This window comes from Corvus moneduloides, chromosome 6 (genome assembly GCF_009650955.1).
Source record: "Corvus moneduloides isolate bCorMon1 chromosome 6, bCorMon1.pri, whole genome shotgun sequence".
Classification (NCBI taxonomy): Eukaryota; Metazoa; Chordata; class Aves; order Passeriformes; family Corvidae; genus Corvus; species Corvus moneduloides.
This window is the reverse complement of record NC_045481.1, coordinates 17,027,294-17,054,902: the sequence shown is the minus strand read 5'-3', so window position 1 is coordinate 17,054,902 and position 27,609 is coordinate 17,027,294. Positions and strand designations below refer to the sequence as shown.

Genomic DNA, 27,609 nt, shown 5'->3' with positions numbered 1-27,609 from the left:
GTATGATTTTATTTCCACAAATCTATAAATATCTGACTGGAAAGCCAGAGATGCCTTTTATCCTCTAGATGAATTCCCATCCAACTGGGCACCTACCAGGTGCAAAGGAGGCCCTGCTGAGCAAGGGGGCTGGACTGGCCAGTCTCCAGAGGTCCCTTCCAACCTTAGCCACTCTCTGATTTTGGAATGCCCTTACTACATCACTTGTTCAGTTATATCAGAAAATGCCTAGCTCTGTAGCTTTTAACTTCTCCTTAACATCTTGCTATAATCTCATTCAGTTCTCCCTGCCTCTGCATGCCTGTCTTGTCCTTGTTTAACTGTTTGCGTGGGTAAGGAAATGCTGAGATCTTGAATATGTCTGATGCACAGAGAGCAGGACTGATCATCACCCAGATAGGTGAGAAGAGATTCAGCCCTTGAAATAGGTATTGTGTTGTGGGTGTTTTTACATTTGCAATGGCACAACACTTTGACAGCAAACCAGAGTTGCTTAGGAGGATTTGGAGTAGCACAGTGTTGAACCTCCCTGTCATACTTTACATGTAGGTCCCGTTTTACATAAATGTTTGGACCCATTAAAATCATGTGAGTAGACTTGGTCACTGAATTTATGTTTGTCTTACAGACATTTGCCACTAGAGCTGTCACTAAAAGAGCGTCTCTGGGTTCACAGGAAGGGATATATGCATTACATTTAGGACATCCATGAGCCAGGGACTTAGCAAGTGCTTTTATGTTTTGAAAATGCCAGACATTTCAAAAACGAAGGTACACGCCTTGCTGTTGTGTGGATAGAAGCCAGCACAAGGTTTCAGCAATGACTTACTCTTTTCTCTGAGCCAAAATTCACTGTGCTTTCTACTGTTGTTACATTTCTTTGATTTTTTCTTCGTTATGTTATCTTAAGTTTGTCTTGACATTTTTGTACCTGGTGCCAAAAATGCTTTTTTTGTAGGTGGTATAGTCTTTGGAGAAGCCTGACATTATTCAGGTTGAGCAACCTGATCTAGCAGAAGATGTCCCTGCCCATAACAGGGAGATTGGATGAGATGATCTTTGAAGGCCCCTTCCAACCCAGACCATTCTGTAATTCTATGATTACTTGACAAACTCAGATTTTTTCCCCAAGTGTCCATCTATCACCCCCCACCCCAGAATAAGTTTTTTGCTTTCAAAGTGTCAAAAAAGTGAGAAATAGCCTTTGGCCCCTTCATAAGTCCTAGCTTTTGAGACACAGATTAATGGATAAGGAATTCAGAGTTAATAAAACCAAAGTTGAAGTTTATCATCATATGCTCATTGCAACCACTCTCAGATTTGTCATTTCTCCATCACCAGCTCTCCAGTGATGAATATTCACTGAAATCTCTGATAATGTTGTCTGTCATCCTCTGCCAGTTTTTAAAATTTTAATTACAATATTAATATCTGCTTCTGCTTTTATATGGAATATTTAAAAATCCTTACTACACACAATACCAACAGCCTTTCCTATATGGTGTGAGCTCATGGGCTTTGCTTTATATTTGTAGGCCCTGAAGCACCTGCATGGGTACTATGATTTTTTTTCCTTTATTCTTAGTTATTTGGGGCTCTCTGTCAGTATCTGTACTGTCTTTTATGCTATGCTCCTTTGATCTGTCTTTTAGTTTGATGTATGCAAGCATCAGGCCAACCTAATTTTCTGGGTGAGGTTTTTGTTTCCTGGGAGGTAGCGATGCTGAAGTCCTTGGCACGTGGTGGTTCTGGTAGCGGTGGCTACCAAACTTCCTCTCTGACATCAAGATAAGGCTTGAAATTGGTTAGGAAAATGTAATCACACACAAACACACCTGCACATACACTGTTTTTTCAGCTTACCAAAAATAAGTTCTTATCTGTGTCCAGCTTCCTTACAGCCTGTAATACTGCAGACTTTTTTATTTTCTTTACTTTTTTAATACTCACAGCTGAAATATTTTTACTTTAGTTGAATCACAAGTGACATTGTTGCTTAAAATTGTTGGTATTTAAAGCCAGAGAAGAGCTTTAATTTTACAAAATCGCCTCCACTAACAGTATGTCCCCAAGCTCAGGTCACCAAGAGGATTCAAGTAGGCACCACTTGGTTTTTTCCCCTGAGGGGAGCCAAAAAGCCTGCCTTCGTTCCCGTAGTTTTACACCTAAATGAGAAGACATGCTAAAGATTTACTCCAGAGAAAAGCTGTACATGCCAACAATAAAAGTAATAGTAAGAAAATTTAAACTAACCTTTGAAAATTCTTGAAATATGGGCAGCTTTGTGTGATTTAAAAAGGAAAATTTTAGAGTAGGCATACCCATAGCTTAATGAACCCACAGCATTATGCTCCTATTCCGTGGTAGTTGGGGTTATCATGTTTACACAGACTGAATGACTGCAAACAAACCCTTGAAACAGTGTTCATTACATTCACGATTCAGATAAACTATTATCCTGCCAAGGTGAATTATGGCTTGAAGTTACTGCTATTTGTTAGTAAGGCAGACTATTCAATAGAAAAGAAATGTTTATATTCAACAAAAAAAACGGTTTCTATGTATGTATATATATCTGACTCAGATGTAATTTTGTATATTTTTCCGTTTTGCATATATATATGCGAATCTTGTCCACAGAACTAACACTTGTCAGTATTACTGTACCCATACCAAGGCAGAAGCTGTTAAGTACATTTGAGCAAGGATTTCAGGTTGTCTTGGGGCCAGGCACATACAGGCACAAGTGCCTTTTCATACATCATATTAAAACAAAAATGTGATTGAATATTAAATACAAATATTAATTTAATACATGTTATTAAATTAGATAAATGTTTATATGTTTTAAGGCTAAATAAAAACCTTTAAATGACTGTTCAACAAGTTACAAAGTTTGTAAATAGTAGTAAGGTATTTCAGAACTGAGCCCTGTTCTATCCCTATAGTAACACAAAAGCTGTACACAGGTATGAATCTATCTAGGGATGATGGAAAGGCACTAGACCTAGCACCTCCAGCATCAAAAACTACATAAAAATTATAAACAGAAACCTGAAGGTAGGCATAAAGCATTTATACATTGAATTTATGATCACACAGCAGCTGTAACAAGGCTATGTACATTTCTTACAGAAGACCTGGAGTGAACCTTAAATTAAAAATATAACCTTAATTATATAAAACAGAATGGCAAGGTTTCCATAAATTATCTTTTGTGAAAATCTTGCAATAATGAAAATTACAGTCATGTATTCTTTAAGGACTACATAGACATGATAACAGAGGTGTCAACAGACCCCTCAAGGTGTCTATTAAAACTGATTTTTTGATGACATTGTTCATTTAATGTTGTCCCTTTAGTATTCCTTCTTCTTATGTCTTTTAGATTCCTTAACATTGGAAGCTTTTCTTAAGGTAGGTTTCTGCTGAAGGCAGAACATGCAGTTTCTATATGTGAAATGAGAGAAGGGTAGTAAAACGCATCCAGCTCTCCAGACAGAGTTTAACAGTGGCTCTCAGTGAGCTGAACTTTTTTGTATTAAACAGAGACGCTGCCTCACACACTAACACAAAACGAGTTTTTCTTATGCCTTCCAGAACAAATCAGTGAAAGCCCAAGGTTTTGGCATTTCTAACCTTGAAGTCCCATTCACACACTTGGTGTGACACTAAGCTACATCTGTGTTACAGGGTTGCATTTACAGAAGCCTTTTCTCAGAGGGCAACAAATGTTATGCCCAGTCTCTTACACAAGTCTTCTGTCCCCATGGTGGCACAGACAGAGCACAGCATCCATGTAGTCCTCAAAGTATTATCTCCAACCAGCTCTTCAGCCTCATTGAAACAGTGTCAAGAGGGCTGTCTGTCACGTGTGACAAGTCTCCAAACAAGTTAGAGAAGGAAAAAATCTCATATATATATTTTTTCATCAAGACATCTTACACCATGAGTTCCAGCATCAGTGTTTGTCCCTTTGGAAGGGACTGAACCCTGCCAGGAGGTCTGCAGAAGGTTACATCTCTCTCAGCCTGCCTGTGCATGACATAGCAGGTACAGCAGTAGTACTCAGGGCAGGTCCCAGGTCACCAAGCAGCTGAGCACTCATCATAGCAGTCTGTCTGCAGTTATGACTCAGCTCAAATAGCCCTGGAGACATTTTTCCAGGTTTTACGGCTCTGGAGTGCAGGAGGTGCAGAGGTTGCTTGGGCAGACAAATCTGGAAACAGAAGAGCATAGAGCACACAGGAATGTTGTTATAGCCATGTATCTCTGCCTCCCTGGGCAGGCTGAGCCTTTCCCCACCACATAGCCATCCACACAAGAAAATAGCATTGGCAATTAAATAAATGATGCCACACCCCAAGCTGTCCCGGTGAAATATTCTTCTGTCAAATAATTGTTTCATTAAAAGAAAGTTTCATGGCTAGCTCATTCTCCCTTCCTCGTAAGAGAGAAGATCAAGATGTTGAAATTAATGTTTTAGACAACATGCATGGATGTATGTCTAACCAGCCAGTTCAGATACTGCTCTTCGACTGATGGGAAATCAGAGGTGTCTGCGTGCATGTGTGTGTGGGTGTGTGTTTCTATTTCTTCATATCAGAAATTGGACCTAAGTGCAGGTTTGTTGCTGTCAGGTAGCTGTGACAGCCCCATGCCTGCTTCCATGGACATCTCCTCTCATACAGTGGAAGAAATTAGTCTTTTTCTTCTCTTTCTGGAAAGAAGGACTTAATGTCCTCCTTCCTTTCTGGAACAGGACAATTTTACAAGCTTGCAGTGATGTTACAAGATTTGAGAGTCCTTTAGCTGTTCCTACAAAAGTCCCTACAGGTAAGAATTACTCCAGCAGAAGTAGTTTTATTAGGACTACTTATCCTGCTCAGAGAGCACCAGAGTAGGTTATCAGAGCAGAAGTGAATTTTGCCAAATTATTGGTGTCTGCACAGTGTTGGAAAAGTGCAAAGTACAGGACATTTTCTCAATGAAGTCTTTGAAATACAGCTTCTGTTAGAGTTGTTTCTTCTGTCTCTTTTAGAAGCACAAAACATCCTTATGTAGATAGTTCAGTACAGAATGTGTTTGAGAAAAGAAGGGTCATCTCTGCAGGTATCTAAGACTTCCTCTATTTCTCTTTACTAATTACTATTTTCTTGATTTTTTTCATTGTGGTTGAAATTGTTTGTCCTATTTAGCTTGATTCACACCTATCATGAACTTCAATTATTATCCAGTGTCTATTTCACTGAAAATTTATCATTTCCCCAGTGAGTGTCTAAACAGAACTGACAGAGAAAAAGAAATAAACCTAAAATACATTAGGAATACAGACACAACATCACAAAGAGCTCTGACTGTAGGCTAAACTGGAACGCTGTTTTGTGTTAATATCTATATTTCTAACATCACAATGACTCATCACTGTTGCTATAGTGTTGCCCCCTCTTTCTACCTACTTCCTCTTTGTGGGAAGGGCAGGAAGAGTGAACTGCACACATTCAAAAAGGAAATGAGACCTCTCAGAAAAGAGAGATGTTTTGCAGAACAATAGGAAGACCCAATCTAAAATTAACTGTGAAATCAATATGTCTGTCCCAGTCTCCCTACACACACGCTATATGGGGCACCCCAGGCTTCATTCATGAGGCATTAGGACTGATGAACTATTTCTCATTCTTTTTCATGGCACCAGGTGCACCTGGAAATGTAAACTGAAGTCTTAATTAATGTAACCTGTGAATGTCAGGACATCCAGAATTAAAACATAAAATGCCAAACCATGTGTCACCAGGCAGAGGGAGATGAGTATGGGTAATGATCCAGGAGAAACACTTACAGAAGTTGGTAGCACTGGAGCAGTTCACAACAGAAGAGGTGAAATGACCTAATATTGGCCTGGAATAAGCAGTTGATGCCTGTTTCCTCTTGTTAGATTTCAAGATAATCTTTTTACTGTTAGATTGAGATTAATATTTGTTTGATGTTATTCACTGTTTGCTGTCTGTTGGATGATTCTGCTTTAGGAGAACTTCCTGTTGGACCTCAGTCCTTCTTATCAAACTGCCTATTGATAAGAATTGCAGCTGCTTGCTTTTTTCCGTTAATACCCAGTACTTACTTCAAGAAAAAATGAAGCATGATTATATTATGCTGTCAATGTGATTTCACTTTTTAGTTGTTTTTTTACATAACTGCATCCTTTTGGAATATCTACACAATATAACCGAAACACACAGGTGAATTTTAGAGTGCTTTGCAGTAACAGACTTCATAATAGAAATTTTGCTGCCAAAACAAAACCTAAAATTTTTTTTTTCCCATAGGAGATGTGCAGTGTGTAGAAAACTTTTATTGACTCTACTTGGAGTTTAAATTTCCTCCGACCTCTGAAAAAGTACATCTGCTACAGAGAAATTCAGAACTAATAAGAATATTAATCCAAAAAAAACCAAACCCACAATATTTGGAGGAAAATTGAAGTTATAAGGAATGTTCTTGACCAGTTCAGCTGAATATTAGGAAAGATCACACTAGTTTATAGTAGTCAATGGATCATGGGACACAGGCAAATCAGTATTATACTGATTTCAAAATAGGATCCTGAAATTTTTACTAAGAATGCTGCCTTCATTGCTGGGCTGGTGAAGCTAGGATTTGTCATGCATTTGTATCAGTGGTGATAATCCAATGCTGTATCTGCAGACATGTCTAACAAATTGATTGAAACACCTTTTAGTACCTTAAAAACATTATATTTTCCCAACTCAGAATGATCTGATTTCCACTTGATTAACTATAATCTCAATTGCTACTTGAAACAGTGCTTTCAAGAAATGTCACCCAACTTGTAAAATAATCTTCACTAAACTTAATCAGCATTCTCTCATACCATAAAATCATCTGCCTTTTTTTTCCTGCAGTTGTGTCCTGTTTTTTTTCTTCATCACAAGAAGCAATTTTGTATTCTCAAATACTCTCCAAGTGTCAGCCACTGCTTTTACTTCCTCTTTTATATGATTTCATCATTTCATTCCGTATTTGCTTCCCAGTCTGCAGTGTAACTTCTTGCTCTGTCGCTGTTGTGCTCTATGAGTCACATTGGTGCCCTAATAATTGCTCGCTAAGTCATTTACTCATGGTTCACCATAATTCCCTGGAATGCCTATTGAGCACCTTTGTAAAGCCTTTGCTAGTGGGTTACAGAACAGACCTAGCAACAAAATCCAGTCAACTAAAAAAACGAGCCTGAGGACTTCAGGCTCTGGCCATGATGCCAGTGGTAGGATCCTGAGAGGGATCTGTGGGAAGCAACGCAAAGGCATAAAATCACCCTGGGAGTGTGAGCCTTAACTGCATTTCTCTTCCCACAGAATTTGCTTTATGCTGTGGGAGATGGCTGCCAGTCCCTAATGCTGTTCACCCTGGGCCAGGGACTCCCCACCTTTCCATCTCTGCCCAGCCTGCAGCTGCTTCTCTTCTTCAAGGGACGTAGCGGCCCAGAGACACAGCAGCCCCTCACTTCCCTCCCCACAGCTGCTTTGGGCAGATCTCACCAGCTGCTGAGAGATTCCTCTTGTCCCTTGATTTTTATGTGTCTGTCCATAGGGTGGAGGTCATGACTTGCATATAAGCCAGCCTGCACAGAAAATAAGCATTAAATCTAGAATTATAGGGGGATCAGGTCATGGACCAGAAAAGGAGGGTGGAAAGCGAGAGAAAATATTTGTGTGCCAAAGGCAACAGCAGGAAAAAGTTCTTGTCACAAAGAAGGTTTTGTCTGTGTGGTTTTTCACTTGTGTTGTTTGGCACACCACAGAGCCGCAGTCCAGCTCTCTCTAGCACAGAAATTTAAGGAGGAGGCTGGAGCCTCCTGTAGGACCACTTGGTGTCTGATTGTGGATGCAGACAAAAGTGCAGTGACCTTGGAGAGCCCACGCTTGGAGCTGTTAGTGGGGGTCGAGCTGGAAGGGTGAGGGTGAGGGCTGTCACTTCACAGTGTGAGGCAGGACCAGTGCTAGAGAGGAATCTGTGCTGGAAGCAGGTTGCCAGTGAAGGGAAGAGGGGTGCAGTTCAGCACTGTTGGAAACATGGTCTTTTCACACTGCTTTTGTCTTGTCTTTGAAGTACAAGTGTATCATACTGACTACATTTTCCTTTACTTCTCAGAGCCCAACATTTTTATTTCATAATTGGCATGTCATAGTTACAAAGCGTAAGAAAAAAACCCCCAGTGTTTCTTGTGATTTTTCTGTCTCCTCAAAAAAAACCTGTTTTTGCTCAGTTGGTCAGTTATGTAATCATTTAATAATCCTAATAAAACAACAGCAAAGTTTTGTCATGAGTGTTACTCCAATTTTCTCAACGATGTTCTGGACATCTTTTTATTCTTTAGTAATATCTTATTAAAGCAAGATTGTCTTATCAACAGCTTTAACCAAAACAAAATTACTATTTTCAGGCTTTAGGATGGGAAATATTTGAGACTAGACTGAAGCACCTCTGGCCTGAGAAATCCCATAACAGGGAATCAGACCAGAGAGGACTTTTGATAAGATCCATGTGCAGACTTGAACTGTGGAGTGGGACAGAGAGAAATAGAAAAACTTCAGCAATGCTGATTTAAAAAGGAGTTGACAGTGGGTGACAGACAGCAGGGTCAGATGCAGGGCATATTTAACTCCTACTGGGACTCTCATGAGGGGCTGTTGATCCTGTCAGGGGCTACATCATCTGGTGTGTGCTCCCAGCCTGGGCTTCCATGGTCAGGCTACAGTGAGGGGTGAGTGCTGGGTGATATGCAACCTGCACTAACAGCAGGAGTCAAGTGAGCCTCAGAGAAATTTCACCTTGTGTTCCAAAGGCTGGGTGCAGATGGATCTCTGGAAGGCAAGAGCCACCCCTGGGACAGATCCATGGTGCAGAACAGCATCAGAGAGAACAAAACAGCTGTGATAACCCCAAAGCCTGGAAGTGATCCAAAGCACAAAGAGGGAAAGTGTGAACCTAGCAACCAGACCAAAATTCAGACCTCCTCTAAACTCTTTTCCTTCCCGTGTGTTTTATTCTGCTTTTTGTTTCATTCTGATTCTGGAGGAAATGCTGGCCTGCTTTCCTTCCCCTTACAGCTCAGACATAGTCAAGCACAAGTCGGTAACAGCTGGGGAGAATGTTTTTTTCTCAAAAAACCACGTTTTTGAGCTGTACCACAGGGATTTGCTACCAGTTCATCAGTCTTGCATGTGATGAAAGTCCTAACATGGTACCTACAGGTTTATTTTTTCAACTGTTCTGTTTTGTCTTCCAGGGTTTGGTATGACCACCCCCGCCACCGTTGGAGGCAAAATTTTTCTGATATTTTACGGCCTTATAGGATGTGCAGGGACCATTTTGTTCTTTAACCTGTTCCTGGAGCGCTTGATCACTGTCATAGCTTACGTCATGAAGTCCTGCCACGAAAGACAGCTGAGGAGGAAAGGGGTTCTCCCTCACAACGGCCGGAGGGGCTCAGGGACCTCTGAGGTGGACAGCCTGGCGGGCTGGAAGCCCTCCGTGTACTATGTTATGCTGATTTTATGTGTAGCATCCCTCATCATTTCCTGCTGTGCCTCTGCAATGTACACACCGATTGAAGGGTGGAGTTACTTTGACTCACTTTACTTCTGCTTTGTGGCCTTCAGCACCATTGGTTTTGGTGATCTGGTCAGTAGCCAGAACATCAGGTATGAGAGCCAAGGTCTTTACCGCTTTGGCAACTTTGTCTTCATACTCATGGGGGTATGCTGCATCTATTCCTTATTTAATGTGATCTCTATTGTCATCAAGCAGTCCATAAACTGGATATTAAAGAAGTTGGCCTGCAAGTGCTGCCACAGATGCCAAAGAAGATTATTTCATTCACGGAGGAATGTAGTAATGCCAGGAAATGTGCGCAGCCGGAGAAACATCTCCATCGAGACTGACGTTGTCAATGAGAGTGACACGGACGGACGCCGTCTGTCAGGAGAGATGATCTCCATGAAAGACTTCCTGGCCTCCAATAAAGTCTCACTGGCCATCATGCAGAAACAGCTGTCAGAAACTGCTAATGGGTATCCAAGGCAAATGAGCTCTAATTCAAAGCAAAATGGATTCTCTGGTGGGGTTGGAGCTCTAGCAATTATGAATAACAGACTGGCAGAGACAAGTGTGGATAGGTAAAATAATAACAGTAATAACAGTGAAACAGTACGAACCATTTCAACACATATTGAAACAACATGATTCAAGTGAAATAGCTAGGGAGAGAGTGCCACCAGAGGGTGGGATCATGTGAAGAGCATACCTCCTGATGGAAGACCTCTTGACTTTTTTGGGGGCTGTCACTTAATGCTTTTGCATTGCACCAGTCCCAGCCTTTCTTCTTCCCCATCATTCTGCTCCTCACGCAGGTTACTGCAGGAGGATTTTAATTTAGTCTTCAGATAAAATTTCCATGTCCTGTTCTTTTCTTCTCCATTTATGTGAAATACAGATGTCAGGATAAGAAATCTGTGGGATGGGAAGAAACCAAGTGTGTCTACTGAAAATATTCTTAATTCAGAGAGTGTTTGGAGCTTTCTGTCTTACTCTCATCATGCCTGTTTCCTGGAAGTAACTTATCTGAGTCCAAAAGATGAATCAGCCTTTGTGATATTGCAGATCTAATTTGATAGAAAATAGTATGAAAGGTGGTAGGTATATTCTGGAGCTATTATATTGTGAATGAGGAGAGAATTTTGCCTTTAGAATTTATTTAGTCTTTCCTATAAGAGGATACTGTCAAAAGTGATAGAATAAAAGTTTATCCTACTTTTGTTTTATTTTCTTCATTTGCAAAACATGATTTTTTTCAAGGACACTTCTTCTTCTAGAATTGAATCACTGTGTCTTTCTGTTTCAAAAAAGTCAAATTAAATTGAAAATTGACTTACTGATGAGTGGTATGAGTTTTTCCACAATAGCAATCAAAGACTTTCAAAATTTCTGTTCGTATTCGCCTCAATTGTGACTGAAGCATCAGCATTGTGAAATGCAACTAGTAACTGAGTTTACACAACAGGCTTTAGTGTGCAATTAGATTGCCATACCAGCATCCAGAGTGTCATTGTAAATGACTATGACCACCAAATCACTTTGGCAGTGTCCTTTTTCTCTTTCATGTAACTCTGTCATTCTTCACTTGTTTCTCTGGCTTTCAGTGATAATAATGACAGAGTCTTGATTAGGGAAAGAGAGAATGCTTTAACTGCCCGTTTTTCTCAATGAAATGCTCTGAGTGTTCATTATGACTAGAAAGGAAATTTCAATGAGAAGAATAACAACAAGTTGGAAGAATATGAAAACAGGAAAAGAAGTGCTCTTTAATAACAGTGAAATCATCCTTTGTATTAGGTAGCTGGAGAAATAAAGGATTAAATTAAGTCTAGCAAGAATTTAAGGAAGACCGGACTGAATTCCTGATTCTTCTTTAAATATGCAATGCATTAAAGCTAAACAATATATGAGAGTGTAGATAAGCAAAATTGGTCACCAAGGACCTGATCACCTGAAAAGAATAGTGTATGCATCAGGACTAAATGTTTTCTCACAGTCGGAAAGCCTTTCAGAATACTGCAATTTTAAGGAATTTAGAACACCATTATGTAGTTCTCTCATACAGAACAAGGCAGATAGCCTCTTCAGTTTAATTTGTATTAGGAATTAATATCATAACCTTTTTCTTCATTCTGGCCAAAAATTCTTTTACCTAGGTTTATAATACTGTAGAATAACACTTTGATACTCATTTTATCAATATTTGAATTTGAAAACACAAGCTTGGAATCTTTTCATATAATAAGCTAACCCCAGATATTCAACAAATGTACTTAACTAGAGAAAAAATTGCAATCTCTTTTGACATTATTAGGGGTAAAAATCCTGATTTAAAGTCAAATCCTGCTGTCCTTAGTTACAAGAAAAGCTTCAAGCTGAAGTCATTAGTCCAAATTTTGATATCCATCAACTCAGCTGTGCAGCAGTGGAATAGTCTTAACAGCATCCCTTCATATTTGCATCCATGTAAAATCTGAATCAGCTTCCAAACCCCAGCATCCGAGAGAAAAGTGGTCTTATTTGGTTTTTTGGGGGGGTTGTGTATTAGCAAAAATTGCCACTGAGTTATTTTAGATGAAATTATAATACCCAAGATCCATTACATTGTTACACTTCTTTTTTTTTTTTTTTTATCCCAAGGCCTTCTTTGTCTCAATCTCACTGAATAAAAATACTTGGCTATAAAAAGAGGAAAGTACTGCTCTGAAGCCTTCTTTCCAAATTCATTCAGAAACACCTCAGTTCACTGCCTGTAAGACCTCATTAAGATCCCCTAAGATCTCATTGTTACCCATGCATTCCTCTGCCCACTAGCAGAAATACTATAGGACTTAACCCATTGCTTCAGCAATCATTAGGAGGGTTTTCAGACTGTTTGAAGACATGATACAGTGGTGTTGCTCTGTTCCATTCTTTCTGGTAACCAGCCTTGGTTTCTCATCACCATGGAGGAATCTTTGTCAGCTATTTTCAGTAGATCTGAAAACATCTATGGTTATGAAAGCAAGGGACTAATAAATAGTCTTTTTAAAAGAGACTTGACAAGGCTGTGAGGGATCTTCGGTGCACATTAGCTCTGTTTTCACTGATCGGCCCTGACCTTCTGCTCGCTCAAGCACTGCCTTCCTCATGAGCCAAGCCTGCCAGGTGCAAGATCTCTGCACTTGTGGTTGGATTTCATGTCCACTGAAGATAATGAGGAAATAGCTGCACTAATCATCACTATTCAGATGTCAATTGCCAGAGATGAAGGACGGGCATATTCTGTCCCTGTGCCATCTTGTACCATGATGTCATCCTGTCCCTAAGAGACCTCTGACTTTGTCACTGAGTTCCCCTTATGGCAGCCATGCTCAACACTGAATGAGGTAGCTTTGCAAAGGAGACCAGTAGAATAGTTAGAGAATATCTGTGGATAAATAAATAAGACTTTTAAGATCAGAGAGAAATTTCTGACTACAGTCCCATAGTACTACTACAGTTGTTTTTTCTAAAGGCATTGAAGAGAGAAATCCCCAAAAGCTCTGTTCATAATGTAGTATCAAGTTTAAATTCTCAAAACAAGTGGAGATACAAACTTACACGTACCGAAAAAAGAGGAGAATTTAACATAGGAGTGACAAATGCCCACCCTGTGTGAAAAGTAAGTTGCAATAAAAGTACAGATGATATCACATTTCTTGCATTGCTTTTTTAAGCAGCAATGAAGAATTAAATAAGATAGTCAAAGATCTATTTTCAAAGCTGTATAAATTTTTATGTTATATTGCTTAACACTATAATCTCAGTCAACAAGACAGAAACCTCTTTTCAAAAGTACTGAGCTTCTCTATTGCCTGCCATGAATTTTTATGGTGGCTGTTGAGATATGGGGGTGGGGTTTTTAAGGCAAAAATGCTTGGGGGGAAACCTTGGATGCATTGAGATTCTGAATCTGCACTTTGAAAGGTCACTTTAAAATTAGTGGGTTAAACTGCAGGTTGCAGCCTGGTAGGCTGAAACTGAAAGCCCTTAATGGAGTAATCTGCTGAAATTTAGTCTTATAGTTATGCCACATCTTAATAATATCATTATTGGACAGTATAATCATTGCACATTGAAAGAAAATATCTGGTGCTAATCAAAATACAATCAAATAAGTAGAGGTAGGTCTTAGGGTTTTCTTGATAGTTTAGGTTTTGTAAAATGTGTCCATCAGATGCTTTGCTGGTATGTAGGTGTGAAAGTAGTTACACTCATTTATCTCCATGAAGGACATGGGCATCTTTTTGCAAGGACATGAACAGATTCTTCAAAGGCATTTAATTCCTGCTGGAAGTCAATTAACTTCCACCACAGACTGACTTATGATAGAAGTCAGGTACCTAATTCCCTTAGGCAATTTCAGAACCCCAGCCATGTATTAAGTTTTGAATCTAAGCTGACCTGACAGTGTCCCTGAAAAGTTCAAACAGTTGGAGCAAAGTTTCAGTGCTGCAGCACTCTAATAGCCAAATTCATTTATCTAAAAGCCTTTTATGGTAAAAGCTTTGCATCAACCAAATAACACAAACAATGTTTAGATTTTGTTTGATTTAACCTTGGCCTCTGTCAGTTTTAATTATATTTGACACATTTACAAATTAAAGAACAAAGGGAAGGTTGGACTAGGCATGAAAGACAAACCAGCTCCATTTCTCTGACTGAATTAATCTAGAGGAAAAGGTCAGCTTGGGAAAAGAGCTTCTTGATTAACATTATATTTGAATAAAGTTTCTCTGGAGGTGAAGGGTATTAAATTTTTTGGATGACTCCTCTCCAACAGCTGTGGAAGTAGAACTGTTTGTGTGACCCGCCGATGTCCCCACGCTGGGAACAGAAGCTCAGAGAGCCTTAGCTGAGAGAAGGGTCAGCATTTCCAAGCAATACAGTTGGCATCTTCTGTTGTTTTGATCTAGGTTACTAACACTGTGCTAATACAGTCATTTCCTAGATTCTTCAAGAAGTAGTAGTTATTTCGTCCAATTTCATGTACAAGCTGTGGAGAATCACCAAGTGTTTTATTTCCCCTGGGCAGAAAATACTGCCAAATACACAAGTACAATGTGTCTGTTTGAGAATGTTCACAGTAGTTTTTTGCTTAATCCAGGAAATAAGAATACAATCCCTTCCCTACTCCTTATCTTCCAAACATCTATTGGCAACAATCTCTACAAAATACTCTACTTATTGCTTAAAAGGTCACGTTTCACCAGGAAAATTAAAGCCATTGCTCATCAAGGTGGACCAACACAGTCTTTTATTTTTTTATTAGATTAAAGAGAAACTGTAAACACGAAGAATGACACTTCAGGTCCAAGTAGGCAGAAGCTTTTTGATATAGCCTGTGTTTATAGACCTGTTTTATGTCAAACCAGACAAAAACCACATCACTGCAGACTTTTAAGAGCATAAGTTAGTCTAAGAACAACCTTGTCGAATAGATACACTATGTTATATTTTGTTTTTCTATAGTTTAACTCTAATATATGCCTTCCGTTTTCATTGTTTGAAATTATTTGTGATAATAGAATAAATATAAATTTGCAAAGATTTTGAGAGGCATAATATTGAGATAAGTTTTAAATTAAATATTATTTTCCACAGGCTGCCTAGCTTTCTATAAAGGGGGAGTTTGATGAAAGGCAGAATCAACTGTTTCCAAGCAAGGGTGCAGTTTCTGGACTCAAATGGGTTTCCTGTTAGGTACATGCAGAAGCTCCCAAAGAGACAAGATGGCTTAGTTTTCACATGTTATCTTTTGAAATGTTTTTCAAAGCTATTCCCTCTTTTAAGGCCATAGAACACTGTCAGTGTTTTCTGATTGTCTTATCTGAGAAAACTTAACCTTGCTTTTTGATATCTTTAAAAAAAAAGATGCATATGAGAAAAAATGAAAATGACCTTACATAACCTTGACATGTACTGCTTGGAGCTGCTGAAATTCTCCTCTTTATCCTAACTCAAGTTTACATCGAGTAATTTCTCCAGCTCATCAAAGAGGTTTGGTCTTATTAGTGAGTAGCCACAGTTCAAATAAAGAATGAGCTGAGGTCTGAGCAGTGGGTGCTGTGCTAAGTTTGTTAGCATTCAAAAGGCTGCAATCACCATTGTCTCGTTTCTGCAATGGTCAGGGAGACACTGAGTAGTGCCCAGAAGAGTCCTTAGTCCTGCAGTAGCAGCAATTGCTGGCTATTAACCTCTGGGTGTCCTGTGGTCTGCATTTAGTGCCCAGGGCCAGAAGTAGACAGAGAGAATGCTGTTCAGAGATTCAAAGAATAATTTTCTATGGAAGATGCCTCTGGATGCCATTCCAAATCAGGCCTTACTAGTTTCTGGCCCATCTCAGTGAATATATCTGTAATTTGCTGGGTGAAGGTTCTTCAGCTCTCTGTTCACAGTACAATGACAGTGCGGTTCTTGCATGAAATAACGAATTCAACACCTCTACCGAGAGAAAGTGACAGCCCTTCCTCTGAACTATTGCATTTGGGCAAATACTTAGCTATAAGTTAAACACATTTCTTTGTAAATAGCATCCAGACAGCTGCTTTTCTCACTCTCATACAAAGCAGATGAGTATTTTGATCTCTGGGTATCATTATTGTTGGCAGTCTTATTTGAGATGGCAAGGACTGAAAAGGTCAGTCAGTCTGTCTGCCCTAGGCTCCTAGGCAGGGGTATTACTCTTTCGGCAGGCAACCCATTGCACTTTGGCTCTACACATTGGATTTGGCTGGGTTCTCGCTCAGGAATGGATTCTGCTCTACTGAAATCAATGGAGACTTTGCTTCTGGATTCTTTATCTAACATTTTTCCACAAGAATTAATTTCACTTTACAAAATAATCCATAGAAATGTGACTAGCTTTTTGCTTTGCCTTTACCACCAACTGTGCAAATGCTAATTCTATTCATGCAGTGCTGTGCTCTGCACTAAGTTATTGCCCAGGAACCATTTTTTGGTCTACAAAATAATATCTACTTCTAAGGAAGACCAATTTAAAATTGAAGGTACCCAGATTATTATCGGTAAGAATTGTTTCGTAGTCATTCATTTCCTGAGCTGAAAAAAGTCTAACACATTTTCCATGAAACTTCCTGCAGTTTTGCAAGGGTAGATTTTGCTCTGTGCTGATTGCTTGTGCCAGCTTGTTCTTTCCCTCAGCGTTCTGCTCTCAGTCCACACCTGTAAGACCCTTCTCTCTCTTTTTTTCTTTCAATTTATTTTTTTCTTAGTTCATCAAATTCTTCTGTTAGCCAAATATACCATGGTATATATACCACACAGAGCAAGTCAGGAGGAAAAGCAAGTGAAGCACATGGAGAGTTCTGAATGCCCCATCAGCTGAGAAGGTGTCAAACAGAGCTTACACCTCCTCAGATTGCAGCATAGATCCAAAGGGTAAACAGCAAGTGTTGTGATATTTTAGCATCTCTAAAAAAACAATCCCTTTAATCTGCCAGGATTTTAACTTCCTTATTCACAGCTCTATCCCTGCCCTTCACTCTTTTACCTTCTTTGAATGCCTGAGGCTTTAAGGCCCTGTGTATGAACAACCAAAACTACAGAAATGTTTGACCCTATTTGCAGAAGATTTCATCCTTGTTTGGCACCATGTAATAGGTCTGTGCAATACCACAGTTAGAATCCACAAACCCATGATGATAAGAAAATGGAGAACTTTGTAGTGCGTCTAATGAATTTCCAGCACTAGAGATTTCACAGTTGTCCCAGGCAACCTATTGCAGAGCATCTTAATTTTAAGCATTTTCCCAGATGCTTAATTTAACTCTCCCTTGCTACAGCTGAGGCACATTCTTTGCATTTGAGCCCTGCTGAATACAGAGAACAGAATATTCCCTTCCTTTTTGAAAGGAAGGTATTTTTTACAATATCTCATCTTAGTCTTTGCTATCTCAGGCTAGAAATGTCCCCTTCCTTATGTGACATTTTCTACCATTGCTCTACCATGCTCAAGACTGTGCTTCATCCCTTGGTCCACTTTTCTGTTCCTTTCAAGTAAGGTGCTCAGAATGAGATACAGTGACACAGAAAATATATTGTTAATAGAGCATGGAGCAGCACAATTATTTTCCTCATCTTACCAACCTATCCTGTTCCTGTTTCTGGGCTGGTGCTTGCTGTTTTAAAACACTGTTGATTCATCTTCAGTTTTTCGTATGATATCAATGCCAGATTGTTTTTTTCAAAACTGTTAAGTGCCTCCAGTTATGCAGGTGATTATTCCGATGTACCATCTTTCATGGTTTGTCATTGAATTGCTTCTGTTTTTTTCAGATCTCTTTCCCATATCCCTATTGGTTTGAATCCTAGTCCTTCAGCATCTTTGCCACACCTGACTGCCTGGGATCATCTTCAGACCTAAAATAATCTTCTGTATTCCATCATCCAAGTTAGTAATAAAAATACTGGCCCAGGGCAAGCTTTGTAAAACCCAGTCAATACCTTCTTCCTGTTTGAAACTAAACTATTGGTCTGTACATACTGTTGTCTGGATGCTGATTCCCAATCAATTTTACACTCATTTCGTGTTAGTTTCATCAAGTGTAACTGACAGTAAGCTGCAATTGCAATACTTTTATTCCAGGCTGTCAGATATGAGCCAAAAAAGATTTAGCTTTTAGATCCCAAGGGAATTTGCACAATTGATTAGTTGATGGAAAAGTGGTTAGAATTTAAAATAAACAAAAGAAAATCTTTATTTGTCAAGTGTCCAACATAAAACTCCACTCTGTCCTTTTACAATTGCGTATTATAAAATAGTTGTGTTCCCAGAGCAACAGAAATAGATGAAACTATTAGAAAGATCACCTGGAAGAATTCAGTCTGAAAAATACAAAAGTACTTTGGCAATACATGGAAGGACTTGGGTTGATTTTTACACATTGCCTTGGTTTGAAAGACAGGTGTCTGCCAAGGAAGGCAGGAACCTCCCTTGGAATGGAAAAAATATGACGCCCTTCCCTCCGAATTATCATAACTTTGAAATTAAGGAGCTTTCAGGCAAAGATATAGGAAAAGGAATAACAGTTCTTTACTAGTAGGTATAACAAGGCAAACAAACAACAACAACGGCAGCAGCAGCAAACAGAACCAGAACCCAGCACCAGCCCCTCTCGGCCGCGGGCCCTTTCCCCTCGGTGCAGTTCCGCTCACGGCCGGCAGGGGCGCTGCTGGCTCCCGGCTGGGCAGGGGGGCGATGATTCCCCCGCGCCTGCAGGGGGCGCTGTGGCGCGAGTTCGGCCGCGTCTCCCTCAGGTGGCCGGGGCAGGCGAGTGGGTGGAGGAACGGGCTGCAGCCGGCAGCTGCGGGAGCAGCCACGAGCAGACCCCAGAGTAGCAGAGGAAATGTATCAGAAACTCCGCAGCTGCAGCAGGAGCTCAGGGTGCCGGGCAGGCCGGGGTTGTGGGTTAGAGTGTAGCAAAGAAGCCTGAGTCAGTGGCAGAAAGCAGCGGGGCTTGGCAGCGGTAGCTGGGCTCCTCCGTAGCAGCTGCTGCACGCAGCCAGGCAGAGGCGCCCTCCAGGAAGAGGGAGAGGGTTGAGGTCCGAAGTTTTTCCCCTGAGGCACCTGAACAGATGGTGAGGGTCCCTTCCTGTCGGATCAGGTGTTACTAAGGTCCCAGTGCCACAGCTGCGCTAACGAGCAAAGGCTCACCCACAGTAGGAGAAGCAATGGGAGGACAAAAGCTCTGTAGCAGCAGCGAATCCTCCAGGCAGTGACCGCAGACCGGCTGTGCCTGCTCCAATGCCAAGAGCAAGAGAGGGAGAGGAGCTGAGCCAAGCCCCTCACCACCCGGCCAAACTCTCGAGGTACCTTTGCCCTTCCAAAGAGAAAACCCCCCAAGGTAAGAGAGTATCCAGCTGCACCTTTCCCCCTCCTCCTTCCAGCCACATCTTTTGTTCTCTTACATGTAGTTAGTTATTGTTTCTTAGCAACAGATGGGACAAAATTCCATGAGAGAAAGAAACAAAAGGAAAAATCCTAGCCCCCAACACACATGTGTAAAACACAGCATGTATTTCTGTTCTACTGGTTAAAATCCATTAAAAGAAAAAGTCAAACATCAGCATGGAATATTTTTCCATAAATATTATTTTAATTTAAGTTCATACATCAAATCCTATTTGAAGCAGAATGATGCTAGACATATTTAACCTGACTGGCTACAAGTACTGAAACACAGAACAAGTATTTTTATGTATGTGACAAAAAGGTTTTTCAAGAACATTCTTGCCTTGATGTGTGAGGCTGTTCATTATCTTTTTCAAACACTGATCTCCTTAAGGACAGCAGGAATAGAGCCGTGTGACCAGCAGATGATAGAAGCTTCCTTGCTTCAATCCCCAAAACAAACCTTGTGGATTTATAATGATTGTGCTGAATGTGAGGGAGTTAATTATTCACCAGTTTAAGGCATCTTGGCTTATGTCTAAGCAAATCCTTTTCTGACAGAAAAAAGAAGGTGTTAAATGTACTTTGCGTTCCCATCAGGTACCCATCATAAGCAAATCCTTCTTGCAGGAAAGCTGGCCTGAGCTAAGGCTTGCAGGAAGGAAGTTATGCTGCTCCCTCTCTGAACCCTGGAGAATTACACATTAAATATACAAAATCAGCTTTGTATGAAATAGGTCAGTACAGTAAAGCCATCAATCTCTTGATTTTGATAAACTTTGAATGGGCTCATGAGAGGAGTTGTATCACAACTGTTTGGCAACAGCAATAACTGCAGCAAGCAATTTCCAGCAGAGCTAAATGGGGCCTCTGGAAGCAAATATCAGTTAATAATAATAGCAAACACCAGAGACAATGTAGAACAGGACCACAGAAAGGAAAGTGATAAGATTTGACTAAACATACTCCCCATCTTCTTACTACCATTGGGAAGTGACACTGGATGTCAAAGACTGGATGCACATTGGGACTTTAAAAAGAGAAGCACTTGATGGCATGCTCCTTTCTGATGGCATGCTGAAGTGGGAATTTTTAGGGCTGGGTTTTAAGAAATGTGTAAGCAAATGCATGGTAATCCTATTGTCATGGTAAACTGCAGCAGTAGAATGCATGATAATTAAAGTGTTTGAGGTATTATTACAGGAACAGAGTATTCTTCTGAAGGGAAGAAAAGGACTTGAATATCTTAAACAGACTAGGTTCTGCTCAAAATTTCCAAAATATCAAGATAATTTAGGTGCTTGAACTTGAAAATAGAGTTATTTTCAGCCAAGTTCCATTGGTCACCCTAAAACAGCAGCTATGTTTCCAACACCAGCCCATTTCAACCAGCCCCTTACACCACAGCTCCAGAGAAAGCGGGGAGTGTGCCCATGCCACCCCAAATGCCTCCTTTGACAGGAACACAGCTACCACATGCTTCCCTCTCTGCACACAGAGCTGGGGCCCTTTCACACCTGGAGGGTTCCAAGGCATGGCCAGCCCATCCCATGAGGGCTGCAAGGGTTTCACATTCATAGAACAGGAGAAAACTCTGAGGCACTCCAGAAACACTGGTATTAAAAAGGTAACACCACAAACCACTTGAGTATATTGTTTTAAATGGAAAAACATTAAATTGCATGAGATGAATGATATTTATAGAGGCAAGTAAAGAAGCTATTGCCTGTATCTCCAAAAGCAGCTGAATGATGACATTGCACAAGGTGCAAGGCAGGTGAAAAAAAAAAAAACAAGTTAGACTGTATAAAGATATGCTATTATGCTGTACAGATCAAATACATATCCTCATCCTGGTTGTTATTATAATAGTTTGACAAAAGGTTGGTTACAAAGGTTAAAAAAAAAAAAGTCCAAGGAAAAGCCATTAAAAAAATTCAAATCTGAGATCCCTAAATGCTTCCAAGGCACATAACACAGGAAAATAAAAAGTCAGGACTATTTGCAGATCTGAAACATGAAAATAAGTGTGAGTCTTGCTTATACCATGACTGGAAAGAAGAGGAAAAGTAAGGAGCAGAGGGCACGACTGAGAAAAGCCAGTCCTTCAGCATGAGCTCCACTGGATGCTCAGGAAGGCAGCTGTTCCCTCCTGTGCGGGTACAACAGAAGTAAGACTCACATGTCTCACTCAAGTGCCACGGTGTCCAGCAGAATGACCAAATTACCTTGTGTAGAAAAAAAGGAACAGAACAGATAAATATTGAAACCCATTTATCTCCACTGAAAGCATTAAAAAAGATTGAAGTGGGGAAAAGAATGACAAATAAAGGCAAATAAAAGGAAAAAAAATGCACTTTTAAGACTGTGTTTAGTTAGAGCAGTACAATAATAATGTAAAAATGAAGTAGACTTTTTAAAATTGATGTCTACATGAGTAATTGTGCTATCTGATATAAAATAATGCTGCTGAATTTCATTCTTCCAGGCAGATAGTGTTAAAAAACAATTGGCCTCTCCTGAAAAACATAATTTTTACTAAAAAGTGCATGTGAAGCTTTTCCTTGACATTAAGGATTCGTAACCAAACCAGTAAGCCTCTACAGTTATCCCAAACACTTTTCCCATGTTACTAAAGTGCTCAGGTATACAAGCTCAAATACACAAGCGAAGTAAATTTACTTTAGCAATGTATCTGTGCTAAAAGCAATATGGATCCCATAACAGAATATTTGTTGTAAAAGCAAAATATATGTTTATACATTACAACCATATCATACCTTTAAAAGTTTTCTACTCTTCTGATGAATGCCCAGAAAAGCAACAGGTTTGTTGCAACCAGATGCAAACTACCACGTTCCTTTCCAGCTTTAGTAAATGGTGTGAGCTGTTTAAGGGTGAAGCAGACAGACTTCTGAGGTGTGGGTAAACTAGCAGATTTACACCAAAGAATTATTTGGCCTTTGCCACTGTGGGGCCTAAATATTAGGCCAGCCCTTTCCCATTAAAATAATGTCCTGCTCTCTCCAAAGCTTTCTGGAGCACCCACATTTCTGATTCTTGCAGAATTTAGAATAGTAGGAGGAGAACAATGCAGAAGAACATTTACATTAAAAAGACCTGTGAGGAAATGAATACCAGTATGACTAATATATGCAGCTCTATGAATCTTTTAGACTGAATTTTACATGTTGTATTCCATCATCTTACTCTGCTTTAACAGCTATTTGTTTTATGCAGAGACTGGGAATTGGTACATAAGCTTAGTATCAGAGATTAGGCTAACATTTCACAAAGATAGGCAAGTGCAATAATGTATCACTCAAAACTCACATTTTATGAGATACAAATATTTCAAAGTGATTTTTCCACTATTTCTTGAATTACCTATTCCTTTGATAACATCTTCTCATTGAGAAATATTAAGTTTTCAAGCAGCTTTTAGAAAGATTGGTGCAGCATACTGAAAGCCATAAGTATAAAATCTGACCCTATAGAAGCATTATCATCACCAAATTTGTCTCCCGCAAACACGAAGCTATGAGAATATTAATAGCAGGCAATCCATTTATTTTCTTGCCCAGAGATGGTTTGTAAGTTATTTAAAAAATAAGATACTGATATTTTTCTGTTCAATAAAAGGCAGTGAGGTTACCATGTGTGGATTAAGTCTTTTTTCAGGTAACACTGACCAAACTGACCACCTGCTTAACACTACAATCCAGCCAACTTTAGGAAACACGTTGGGGCTTCTTCCCAACACCTTTTTGGGGTGTGTAAGAAGCTGGTCTAAGTGCTCCCATGGTCTCAGCAAACAGCTGATCGAGACACTCATCCCTTCTGATGTGAGGCATCGCACCCACGCACAAGCTCCATGTGTGCTGTCTGCCCAAAGGCAGATGCTTCTGTTCACTGAAACTCCGTTGCTGTAAGTAAGATGATTTTTATGTCTTCAGTTCTATTTTTTCCAAGCTATTCTTGTGTCTGAGTTTGTGCTCCTGACAAACACTGTCAGTGGTGAGTGAGGGGAGAACTCGTGTCCCACATGGGAAGTAAATGATAATGTTCTCAGAGCATAACCTGGGGGTTATGTTTTACAGCTTTTTTGTAACTGGATTTACTCTCCTCCTGCTTTGCTTAGTATCAGATAAATCCTGCAGGAAAATGCTGGCATTGGCTTTGTGTAAACAGACAAGTATTCAGATTGAAATTCCTGTTGGAAACAAATGATCAGACCTAGTTTTTGTTCTTCTAAAGAGTAGGCTCCTACACCCCAGGTTAGTGTCTCAGTCACAGGGTCATGATCTGCTTTCTTTAGGTTATATCTTACAAAAATGATAATATGGTCCTGAAAATTTTACCAATTCGTGAGTGGCAAAAAATTCAAATTATTTGAAAGGGAAATTAAACAAACTGGCGGGGGGAAGGTCTGTTAAGGATGCTTCCAGGTGCTTTTTCGGGCTTTTTTTTAACCAAAAGAGAGTTTGTTCAAGGGCCTAAAATTCCATGTGACCTATTTTACTAAATAGCTGGGGTGGTGAAGGACTCTGCTGTGTTAGCTGAAAAAAAAAAAAGCACCATTTTAATCCTGACTGTAGCACACTGTGGCATGATGGACTGATAATATAGCAGGCCTGGTAAGCACTTACCAAGCTGAAACAGGACAAACGCATGAAAATGTCAGTGTGAATCTTGTTCTTTACTCATTGGCTGTCAGTACCCTCGAACTTAATATTTTATTTTCATTTTTCTCTCCCTGTTCCTCATTTCCAGTGCAATCAATACGAACCACCAAGGGCTCTGCTAGGAACGTGTTGTGCTTTACCCTGAGCATCAGGCTCGTTTGATGTTAAAAGCTTTGAGTACATGACACTGGCTTGTCAATGCCTGATATTGCCCTTCCTTCATGTCAGTGCCAAGGAGACTAGAGGAGCTTCTGGGAAGCTATAGGTTTTGAAGATTCATGCTCTGCCTTTTTATTCCTTTTGATATGTTCAGACCTCAAGTTTAGTATCCAGCCTTCCAGATGCTGGGTCTTCATAAATTCCAGTCAACTAAAGGGTCAGAATTGAAAGTCTGTCCAAAAGATTAGATCCGCAGACAGGCCAGTGCACTGAGAATGGAAGAGAACAGAAGAAGCTACGCTATGGTTTTTGTACTCTTCATTTGTTTGCATTCTAACTTACATTCCTTTAGTCGGCAACCTCTTTTGTTGGGGGTTTTTTCAGTCTTTGGGTTCTAAGAATCTAAGTCTTCCAATGCAATAATCCCAAGTTCTGCCATTTTTTTTTTTCTACTCAAAGTGTTACTTCTGACATTTATTGAGTGACTGATTTCTCTCAGTGCTTATTAATAAAGTCCAAATGAAATAGCGAGGCAGATTTTGGATTTTTTTTGTTCGGTTTGTATGTTTTCTAGTTGGTATGGTTACTCTAATCATGCCTGAAAGCCTTATTCCTACTCTGAGGGGTAGTCAAATAGATTAAACAAACTTTTGATAAGATATTTTTTATACCAATACTGAGAGCATCTGAGGGGAGAATTGTGTTTCATGTCAATTTTCACACACTCCCTGCTAAAATTGTCCTCTTTTTTACTTTTTAGACTCCCACATTTTACTGATTACTTCCTGTTACTTCCTGATTGTCTCAGAGGTTTTCATAGCACATCAGTGACACTATGATAATTTAAAACCACTTGTTGCTGATGAAAATAAATGCAAGTAGTCTCATTTACATTTCTTGACCATTATTTTTGATCTGAACGTCAGAAGCTGTGCTCAGAGGAAGACTACATATGTAGATTGATAGAAATCTGAGGACACTCATGGAAATTTGCTACTTAATTTCCTCTGCCTTTATGACACTCCCTCTTCCCCCTGCATATAGCAGATGTGGCACCCTTATGAATTAGTTATCTGATATCCAGGAGCAGAATGAGTTTCCATATATTCCTATACTTCAGTCTTCTGCTTCCAAATTAAAATGTTTGATTGAAAAGAAGATGATTGAAGGTTCCATTTTCCCCTGATTATTACACCAGGGTTCTTGTAGCCTGTTTAAATGGAATTTCTGATGGGACATATGACCTCAAAAAGAACAAGGAAACATGTTTCTCCTTTCCATTCTTTATTTGCAGAAAATACAGAATACTTCATTCTGTCTTCTCTGGGAACAGCTACAAGAAAAAGTTGGGATTTTGTTACGGGATTTTACCTCAAGTCTTTTGCCTTAGACAGAAGTTTAGCACTTTTCTTTGGAGTTGCCATTTAATGTCTGTGCCATTTTGGAGTGCACATCTTTTCAAGTCTATATGCACAAAGTTCAAAAATATGAATTTTCTTTCCTTGCCCTCCAGATGAAAGTCACTGTAAAAGGAACAACACTGAGGAGATCTGGAGTATGTTTGGGTAAGAAGCTTCAGGAATGACTGCAGTAGGGAAAACATCAGAGTAAAGGTCTGTCAGTCTGGGTTTTATTGTGAGCCAAGAACCAGAACACAAATTGCCTAGGGATTCTGTCTATGCAACTGCCCTATATACAGGCAATCTGATAATGTGTTTATGGGTTGTGTTTTCATTGCTATTGTTATCCAGACAGCTAATTTAACAACTAGCAGTGGATTTATTTACAAGTGGTACTATCATACCTACAGTAAAAACAATTTCTATATGTTAAAATTCCTTGGATTTATGCAACTGGATTTTCTAAGATTTCTGCAGAAAACAATCCCATTTAGCTTATTTGAACTAACTCCTCCAAGGCTTCACCCTTATTTTGCAAATTTTTCCCTTATCTATGTGCTTTTCCTGGGATGGTAGCCAAATCTTAAGAGAATAATACTAAATAGATTAAACAGCAGCACTATGTAAGGTTTCTCATATTGTAGGAAATGAGGCTGAACTGAAGTCTCCAGTATAAGCTCATACACCAGACTGTGCAAGAGGAATAATTGAGATACGTCTCAGAGACATATTCAGCTAAACTGCATTTGAAAATTGCATGATTATGTCTCTTGCATGTGTATGTGTACTTTATATCAGCTCTAAACAAATTTTAATATGTTCACTGTGCATAATCTTTTTTTTCACTCATCCACTGGTTTTACTGCTATGTATCTCTCTTCCCAACTTTGAGAATTCTTTACCTCTTAATGATTTGGTAGCAGACAAGTTTGATGGCAAAACTACTTAAAATTACTTTATAATTTCAACTCCTGAAGATAGAAGTAACAGAAGTATCTGTAGTAGGAAAAGTGATGACAGTGTCACTTACCTGTTTTACAAATCCGTGTCCACCCAGAACTTTGTGCTCATCACCATGCATGTCACAGTCATCTGGCACTCACCTTTTGCTCGAGCAATAGGAGGTAACTTTGCTCCAGCTCTAGCAATATAGCACAAAGTCGAACAATTCCACTTGCAGCAAAAATATAATAGCAAGTTCAAATATGGTTTCCAATACCGAAAGAGTATTAAAAGAACGGCATCTGGCCATTAAGTGTATAATCACACACTTTTTGTACACAATTATCCCTAATGCAGCATGCTTCAACTACACATTTTTTAAAAACAGCTTTGATTTATAATAGTTCTAATATTCTGAGAATATGTCACAAAGCTTTAAGTTTATTTGCAGATATTCTGCTTCTTGCAAGTGTGTTTAGACTAGCACCTGCTTTAAACAGCACCACAGTGCAGCTGGTTCTCTGGGGCTTTTAAGACATTTCTCTTTTGTTGCCACTAGGTATTATCTTGATAAATGAATCTCAGAATTCTGAGAATATTGGATCTTTACCACTTTACCTCACTCCTCTCAGGGAGTGAGGAACTGAATTTAACCATGGGCAGTAATGAGTTACATCCACACTTGGATAAAGTGTGTTAAGTGCTTTGCATTTGCATCATAATGGTGTTTCTCTGGAGTGACTTGTGGTCCTCTTTGGTAGGGAATCATTCAAGCCAACAAACTGATCCACCTGAGAGAAATTAAATCAAACTCCACTTCTAGCAGACATACTGAATATGGGATGTGGGTAGGAATGCTAGAAAAGGTTGTGGG

The 27,609-nt window shown here is 39.6% G+C and overlaps 1 protein-coding gene across 2 annotated transcripts in view; it reads left to right on the top strand.

The window, feature by feature from the left end:
• Positions 1–10,948, top strand: part of KCNK13 (potassium two pore domain channel subfamily K member 13) — a 49,981-nt gene extending 39,033 nt beyond the window's left edge. For both annotated transcript variants that reach the window (XM_032111588.1, XM_032111589.1), the window contains one exon: positions 9,308–10,948. In XM_032111588.1, coding sequence (XP_031967479.1) covers positions 9,308–10,200 — 893 coding nt within the window. In that variant the 3' untranslated portion in view covers positions 10,201–10,948. The remainder of the gene's footprint in view (positions 1–9,307) is intronic.
• Positions 10,949–27,609: the final 16,661 nt, after the last annotated feature.